At 36.7% G+C, this 9,148-nt stretch overlaps 2 protein-coding genes across 2 annotated transcripts; both read right to left on the bottom strand.

Moving 5' to 3' along the window:
- Positions 1-315: 315 nt before the first annotated feature.
- On the bottom strand, positions 316-2,544 carry LOC131034611 (scopoletin glucosyltransferase). The gene is made up of 2 exons (XM_057966148.2): positions 1,244-2,544; positions 316-924 (listed from the first exon to the last, which is right to left on the bottom strand). The coding sequence occupies exons 1-2, from the start codon at positions 2,252-2,254 to the stop codon at positions 541-543; spliced, it is 1,395 nt and encodes a 464-aa protein (XP_057822131.1). The 5' UTR covers positions 2,255-2,544; the 3' UTR covers positions 316-540.
- Positions 2,545-2,804: 260 nt separating this feature from the next.
- On the bottom strand, positions 2,805-8,148 carry LOC131857386 (anthocyanidin 5,3-O-glucosyltransferase-like). Its single transcript, XM_059209894.1, has 2 exons — positions 6,921-8,148; positions 2,805-4,906 (listed from the first exon to the last, which is right to left on the bottom strand). Exons 1-2 carry the CDS (start codon positions 7,290-7,292, stop codon positions 4,523-4,525), a joined length of 756 nt encoding a protein of 251 aa, XP_059065877.1. The 5' UTR covers positions 7,293-8,148; the 3' UTR covers positions 2,805-4,522.
- Positions 8,149-9,148: the final 1,000 nt, after the last annotated feature.

Below are 9,148 nucleotides of genomic sequence, written 5' to 3'. Positions count from 1 at the left end.
CCTTAAAAGGCTAAAATTATTAAAATCATGTTTGCAAATTTGCAATGATTATATTTGAATCAAATTTAATATGAAATAATAAAATCTTTTAAATGGAAACATGTTAAACATGTTCATATAGTGAAAATTAAAAATAAATCAAATTCAATTTCTGCTTTATACACTTACAAACAAATCAAATTCAAATGTTATAAATAGAAACATGTCCATATTATCTATTTTATTTATTATTAATTTTTTTATTTTAAAATGTGAAATTACAAACAAAAGCAAAAATAATAATAATTATATGTAAATATAATAGCCTCTCTAACATAGCGAAAATAATTATTTTATTTTTCTTAATTAAAACTTAACTTACTTTCGAATGAGTTATTTAACCATATAATGTTCAAGAATAGCTTAGAATGCCTGGTTAATGTGGTGTATTGTTAGGTCTCAAAAAAAACATGATTCCCCTTATTTCGGGCACATCTTATCAGTTGTAAGAATAACTCATAGCCACTATCTGTGTTTACCTGTGTGAATCCATAAGAAGGATTACTTGGAACGAATGTTTTGGATCAGAGATGCAAAACTCTCTAGATTGGAAATCGAACTTCCACCTTCTCCTACAGCCCGTAGTGCTGCTGTTTTCAGTTTGCCTGCCCTAGTCCTCATATCTTTTCCCTTATCTTCTTCCATTATTAATTTCACAGCCCTCTCCACTTCTGCACTTTTCACAACAAAAACTCCATTTTCTGCAGCATCCCTCTTAATCTCCTCTGCATTGCACAGTTCCTCCACCAGAAGCTTCTTCACAAAGGGCTGGTCATGTTGAAACGGCCAGGCTAGAATGGGGACTCCATTACTAATACTCTCTAAAGTAGAATTCCACCCACAGTGGCTTAAAAACCCACCTATTGAAGGATGGCTCAAAATGGCCTGTAGCATTGACAAGCACCAAACTGTTGTATGAGTAAAGGATGAAAAAAGAAAGGTTCTTATATTTGCTATGCAAATCAAGATGATAAATTCCTTAAGCCACATAAGCCAAGTAGAAGATAATCTGAAACGATGAACAAGGGCTTACACAAGCTCCTGAAATGAAAACAAAGGGCTTTAAAATTGCAGAGCACAGAAAATTTGGAATCTTGTTAACCTGCTAATTGTCTTGTAGTGATTATTTTATAATCAAAATTTTGTGAAAACAAGAAGTGGATGACCATAAACTGCAGAATCCTGAGATATGAAAAATGTCTACCTGTTGTGGAGCCCAACCGAAGATCAGCAGCCCTCGGTCAGCTGTGCGCTCTTGAAAGCCAGGTGGAAAAAGATCAAAACTTTCCTCCTGAACATCCACCATACCCACTGGTTTCTTCACTGACCACAAGAAACAGTGCCCGCTTGCCTCTAACCCTGCAGCAACCTCATGGATCTGTTGCAGCGGAAGTGCGATTTCGCTGCCAAAGTTAACATAGAGCACTGATCCGGATGACCTACAATCCAACCACTCTTCCACAGTGGTTTCCCCCAAACCGCCAGACGGGCGATTCAAAATCGGGCCAACGCTCCACACAGAAACCCTAAAAATGTTCTTCAAATGATCCAGAAACTCGCCCTCCATCTCCTCAAATGTGTTTATCACAAGCCCGCCGCAGAGCCCTAGCCGCTCGAATACCGTGGAGAGAAAACCGTGGGGAAAGGGAGTGCGGCCCGCCCCGCGATAAGGAGGAAGAAGATCCGAGTTTTTTAACGAAATCGATTTTGGCAGATCCTGAAGGGGAAACGCGCCTGTTTGATCTGACGGCAAAGGTAGGGTTTCGATTAGGGTTTTCATTATTGACAGACTGTAAGCGCCCGTGGTCGCGTAGTAAAAGACGGGTATTTTCAATTCATCCGCCACGGCAGGCAGAAAAAGGGGACTGAAATCGGCAATGAAGCACTTTGGCTTCAAGCGGGCGACTAGCTCTCTGAAAGAGGGTTCCATTTGTTCCATCGCAGCGAAGAGGGTTTTGAATTGGGAGGGCGTGAGTTGGTCTGTGTTTTCAGCGCCGGAAGGCAGGCCTGGGACAGGCGGCAGAGGAATGTCCATTACCCGAACAGATGATGAATGGTTCTTATTTGCCCTGAGTCGATTTGCATTGAGGGGGCTAGTGAGAAAGACGACGTTGAGATTTTTAGAGGAGAGAAGCTCACAGAGGCGCATAAATGGAATGATATGACCCTGCGCTAGGAGAGGAAAGGCCAGGGCGTCTGCTGTTACTTCTTCCATTACAATTTACAAATCCTTCAAACCCTGTTTTGTGATTCCCAATTGTCGATCCAGCTCCCAGACTGCACATTTGATAATTGAAAGATCAGAATGCAAAGGAATTCTTTATTTTCAATTGATTAATGAATTCGGTCCAATACGTGGCATTATGATTCTTGATCCCCAGACTTTTTGATGTCGTGGAGGAGATTAAAGTTGGACATTCGTTCATCATTTATTTCTGCTTTACTTACCCTACCTAGTCATCTCTGACAGTCTCGTTTGAGACTTGACAGACCGATATACAGAGGTATCAAACATGCAGTATATAGGTAAGATGAATTATATGGCACGGAAATTTCTGGCATTGGCTATCCAGCATGTGGCCTGATATGGTCAGTACTTCAAATCAAATTATATTAATTCTTTTTGTTTTCGTTCTGTGTGTCAGACGTTTTCTTCTTCTGTCAAGACCGTAAATCATGCGTGACGTACTTGAATGGTCACGTTTACTTAATATATTAAAGTCAACAATTTTTTATTTTTTATTTTTACTTTTTCAAAGATGGATGGAGCAGGTTTCATCAGTTGAGTTTGTTTTAATAGTTGGGAAAGTATCTGTTGATTTAATGTTTAATATTTTTATCAATATTATACAAATACTTGTGACTTTAAAGTTGTTAGTGTTGATGATGAGTACGTCATAGAATGAAATATATAGTTTAGATCCAAAAAGCAACAAATCAGGACTTAGTGCACAATTACTAGTATCACTTTTTTTGAGACTTTCCCCACACTTCAACAAAAAAACATTTTGATGTGGCATCATATTTGATGACGTGGCCTTGAAACCTTAGTTATAAGTAGGGGACTTGCCAAGTAAGCTGCTGTAAAAACCTGGAAGTGATTTGAAAATTTCACGTAAGATTTTGAGAAGTGTGGAGGTAAGGTGCTCAATTATTTGATCCTTTCCCCTAATTGAATAGGTTGAAGAACTTCAAGACTTGAGTAGGTTTCACTAGTTGAGTTTGTTTCAATAGTTGGGATAGCATTTGTTGATTTAATGTCTAATATTTTTACCAACATTATAAAAAATACTTGTGACTTTAAAGTTGTTAGTGTTGATAATGAATATCATAATTGAATGAAATGTATACTTTAGAACCAAAAAGTAACAAATCATGACTTAGTGCACAATTATTTGATCCTCTCCCTTAATTGAATGGGTTGAAGAAATTTATTTATGGTGTTTATATTTTGTTTAATTATGATAGTTGTACTTTGAAAATAAGAAATATTGTTTTTCAAAGGAAATGTATAATTCTCTTTAACATAAGAAGACTGAAAGTAAGTATTATAAGCTTATTTTGTCATTGTGGTTTTTCAATGTGTGTGTGTGTGCGCGCGTCAATGATGATGGCATTCATTAAGTTTGGCATTTTTAGCGTATAGTAAGGTAATACATGAGGTCATTTATGAGAACATTAAGCAAGTTATATTTTGAAATTAGGTAGAATTAATTTGCATCACTAGCATAACTGTGGCCCAAATAATACAATCCACCAAATTTTTGTTTACTAAACTATATTTTCTCTTTTGCATTATTATGAAATGGAATCACTCAATGCATGAAATAAGTAAAGAAGATAAAGAAGATAGAATTCATTTATGAATAAATTTTCTCTTATAGAATCTCCTAAGTCATGAGTAAACTAAAATTCTAAAATAATGTATGTGTTACCTATGATATTCTCACTCTAATAGATTCTTTCAATTTTTCTAATGTTATCATTAAATATATGGTCATATGGTCATAGTCTAGCAATTTTCATTTACATGTCTTCCTACTTTAAGTCTTAGAAATTTTCATTTACATGTCTTCCTACTTTAAGTTCTGTTGCCCATTATTTATATTATCTTGCATTATGATACCAAAATTTAGCCATAATCTAGAATTTTATCTCTTCTTCTCTCTCCCAATGGACATGTATCATTTTTGGATTGTTGGCATAAAATGGTTGATTGAAAGTTGTTCAAAAGTCATTCTCTTTTCTTCATCTCTCTCATAATATTAAATGGTTCTGCCAAATAATCAGCCAGAACCTTGAAGTCATTCTCTTTTTCTTAATACAGGTTCTGCCTCATAATCAGCCTTTCGTAACCATTTCTATTAGTTTCAACTAGATTTGCATCAGTTACTGATGCAGTGGATTTGCAATCATGGAGATGATATTCAGTATTGCATCCCAACTTGTTAATTAACGTTTGACTTTAACATGGAAATCGGGTTCATTTGATTGGAATGTTGTGGATTAAGGATACAAATTTCTGTAGATTAGTGAAGGAACTTCCACCCTCTCCTACTGCCTGTATTGCTGCATCTTTCAAATCACATGCCCTTCTTCTCATGTCTCTGCCTTCCTTCCCTTCAATTATTAATTTCACCCCCCTCTCTATCTCTGCACTTGTTACGGTAAAAACACCATTTCCCACAGCCTCCCTCTTAACCTCCTCAGCCACTCGTAGCTCTTCAACCAGTAGCTTCTTAACAAAGGGCTGATCGTGCTGAAATGGCCAGGCCAAGATAGGTATTCCATTACTGATACTCTCTAGCGTAGAGTTCCACCCACAGTGGCTCAGGAAGCCCCCAGTTGAAGGATGACTTAAAATAGCCTGTTTTATAAGAGACATACACCATATTGAGTTCAGCATCTTGCACTTGAAACACAGACATGGATAAATATATAGAGTGAAAATCCCTGGGACTTGGTATGCAAGTAAAACTTCCCCCACAAACCACATATCATCTTATGTCCATACTTACAGCACTTAAACACGTCATAGTTACAGCTGTGTATAAACTATAGAGTAATTTTATACAAAGAGACATCAAAGCAGAGTAATATAAATCTTTACGAAATTAAACACACACAGCCAACATAATTTGTGTGGTTTATCAAGTTTGGCTACATACAGGGAAAAAAAAAGGACTCAGCTTTTTTTATTTTTACAGCAAAATTCATAAAATTTTCATCAAGCTTAACATTGAAATGAGGAGTCACAAGAATGTAAAATGTGGAAGGGTGAAGGAGTTGAAAAGCCAAGAAAAGACAGGTAGAAAAACATCAAGACCATCCACTCATCACTTGTGACTACCTCCATACCCGCTGCAATCACCTCTATCTGCTGCTCAAGAGCACAATTTCTCTGCCAAGAGTTAATTGAGAAATTTTTCTCGGTTATTCATTTTGACCACTGCTTTCGAGAAACTAATAAATGGCAGATATTTTTCGGAAAATTTTCAATTCAAGATCGAGTTAAACCCTTTTTGGGAGATGGTCAATGCATGGCAAGTGTTTCGGCAATGATGCATGAGGGCCACAAGAGTTAAAACAGGGTAGCTAAGTGTCCACCATAAAAACAGATTGCACAATTTAATTGCCTAAGAAATTTATTTCAAATAAGTTTCCAGGATAAAGTGCCTTGAATAAATAAGGCGGGATGTGAAAGGGAGGAATAATTTCTCGATGGCAGGAATATCCCCAATGATTATTCTGAGAAATTAAAAAACTGTCCTGATGGGCCAATAAGGTCGGAAAGAAAGAGTTATATAGAAAGGTCTATAATTTAATTCAGATTTTCACAATATAACTAGTAAGAAAAGTTTATATTGTTGATTTGAAATAGATATTACAGATGGAAATGTTATTCCCCTATCCAGTTTTATATCCATTCAGTCCCAAAAGCAGTGGGTAGCTCTCAGGCGTCCTACCATCTATAGGGGTTGTGCATGTCCCATTGCTCATTCCTCGTGAAGATAGAGCCGGACTGACATAGAGCCGAATCATATTATTGTCAGCTGCCATTATAATCTTCCATCTTCATGAGATCTAAAATGGCTATCTAACTGTTTGACTATTAGCAGTTCTGTTCAATTTTTTTTGGAAAAAGATTCTATTTTTTTTTTCTGATTAAAATTTTACATGAAAACATTAACTTATAAAGGTAATGTGTAAATAGAATTGTAATGTTTAAATAGAATGCTTTCTAACAGATTAAATTCATAATCATTTAGCCAATCTATGGTGGGCACCCCGATACTTCTATATGCCATCCTCTTATTTGGTAATCCTCCCTTTTATCCTTTCATGATCTGCCAATTTAGGGTTACAAAGACTAACGAGTAATCGGTTCTTTTGGGTTTTTTTCATCGGATCAATGCACTTAGTCAGGAAAGCTTTTCGTCAACTGGCAATCTATTTTTAATACAAGTTTGATATTGAAAATTGTTGTACCTCAATCAAAATATTGTTTTTGGCAGTACCGTAACTATAATAAAAGCTCCCAAATGTTTTTCAAAACATTTCCTGAGCAAAATAGGTAGAAGATCCTACAGAGGAACGCTAGGTAATATATACAGATTTCGCATTTAAATTTTACAGTGTTAATTTTTAGGTTACCGTCCAGTGAAATTCGAATTTGATACAGGAAACCCCAATATAGGAGTCCACAGTTGAATTGCTATTCTTGATCAAGATTTACATACTTGATCAACGCACCTTACACCTCTCAACATTGGTTTACTTACCCGTGCTTTGCATAAAATTAAAAATTAACCCCACTCCAGAAGTTTAAACGTTATGGTTTGGTTTTGCAACTAATTTAAGAAATAAATTTTCTACTCTACCTGTTGGGGAGCCCAACCCGTGACCACTAGACCGCGGTCCGCCGCGCGCTCTCGAAATCCTTGCTGAAGAACAGCAATCTGTAACCCTTCACCCCCGGGAGGATTCTTCACCGCCCACAAAAAACACTGCCCGCTCGCCTCCAAACCCTCCGCAACCACCTTAATCTGCTCCCCAGAAAGCGAAATCTCGCTGCCAAAGTTAATATAAACCACTGACCCGACATCCCGATGATCCAACCAGTCCTTAACACCTCCCTCCTCAAAATCCCCCGACGGACTGCTTAAAACAGGGCCAATACTCCACACGGGAACCCCAAATGAGCTCTGCACATGATCCACAAACTCACCCTCCATTTCCTCAAATGTGTTCATTATCACGCTCTGACTACGCCTAATATGCTCAAAAAAACTGGAAAACAAATCGTAGGGTTTCCCAATCCGGCCCGCCCCTCTGTAAGGATGAACAATATCCTAGTCGTGGAACAAAACCGGTTTGGGAAGACCCGGAAGAAGCACCGGCGGCGGGCCGTCCGCCGGAATAACCAGAGGCATGTTATTTACGATGGCCTGCATCATACTCAACCCGTAGGTGCCCATGGTGGCATAGAAAAAGACTGGAATTTTCTACTGGTCGGCGACAGCGGGCAAAAAAAGAGGGCAGAAATCAGCAATTAAGCACTTTGGTCTCAGTCGGATGACCAGTTCTGTGAAAGAGGGCTCCATTTGTTCCATTGCGGCGAACAGAGTAAAAAATTGCGGGTGCAGCAATTGGTCTGTGTTTTCCGCGCCTGCTGGCAGAGTCGCCATGGAAGGCAGAGGAATGCCATGATGCGAACGCGTGATGAAGAAATTGGGTTTTGTTTTGCTCTGAGGCGCTTTGCATTGAGGGGGGTTGTGAGAAAAACGACATTGAGATTTTTTGATGCGAGGAGCTCGCAGAGGCACATGAAGGGAATAATGTGACCCTGAGCTAGGAGCGGAAAGGCCATGGCATCTACTGAACCTTCCAATTCTTCTACTACTTGTACTTGTTCCGCTTCCCTTGCCATTGCGATCTATCTGCTACTCTGCTTCTGAGTTCAATTTTTGGAAGCGAACCAAATCTGTTCTTGTTTTTTCAATTCAGTAAAATCTTAAATCGATGCAGCTCTGTAGTTGAGATCTAAAGACTATCGACTGAAGAATGCCATTGAAAGTTGACTGTTGCCGCTGGTGGAGCGTTCTTCCACGTCTGCTTTAATTTGCAGTTTTAAAATACAATTTTCAAGCTGATAAATAATATATCAAATAGTCAACTCGATGGAGAAGTTTTTCATTATTTAGATTTTAAGAGATTTTTGATAGCAATAATTTGTAATATTTATATTTTTATGGGAAGATTTGTCAATACTTATGTTTTAAAATATTTGTATGGCAAACATTTTTCCATATTTAATTTTTTTAATATTTGTATTTTGAAAGATTTTATATAACACCATTTTTTAATATTTATATTTTTCCATACGATTTAATTTTTTTAATTTCTTAAACAAGTTTATCTTGGATATTATTTTAGTATCAATTCATAAACTCTTTTTTGCTTATTATATTAAATTAAAAAAAAATTATAGATAGCATCTAAATTTTTAAAACAATGATATCATGATAAAAATAAATTTCTTAAATTTAAAGATATAATCTTCTATCACAAGTGTTTTAGAAAACAAAAATGCAACATGTTTACAAATATACAACTTTCTATATGTAGTTTTCCATGATTTGCATGTAGATTTTTATTTAAACAAGAGACGTTCCATATTGCTCTCATCCTATTGAAAAATGCATGTCTACGATAACATTTCCTACTATAATATTTTATAACAATCCCTACCAATCATCAAACATTATAACCAGTAGAGGGGTTGTGCTAACTACAATCCATAATGGTAGATCCAATTAGATAATGTACACCATAATGCATTGCACACAAACCTTATAGTTAGTTAAATAATTAGTCATTATCAAACTTTGGGTGCTTTGAAAGAAATGGGAGTTTTTCGGATCAAGTTATGAACATCCATCGAAGCATAAAGGATTGAAGAATTTCATTAGATTTTAGTTGCCACTACCTCGATAAACGTGGATGCAAAATGCAGAAACATACACAAGAAACATTATTTGTTAAAAAGGTTGTAAAGCCAAATTACATATAATCTTTGCTAGCATCTTCACAACCTATACGAAAATTA

Source organism: Cryptomeria japonica, chromosome 8 (assembly GCF_030272615.1).
Source record: "Cryptomeria japonica chromosome 8, Sugi_1.0, whole genome shotgun sequence".
Lineage (NCBI taxonomy): Eukaryota > Viridiplantae > Streptophyta > Pinopsida > Cupressales > Cupressaceae > Cryptomeria > Cryptomeria japonica.
Note: the sequence above shows the minus strand (reverse complement) of the source record. Positions and strands in the feature narration are given on the sequence as shown.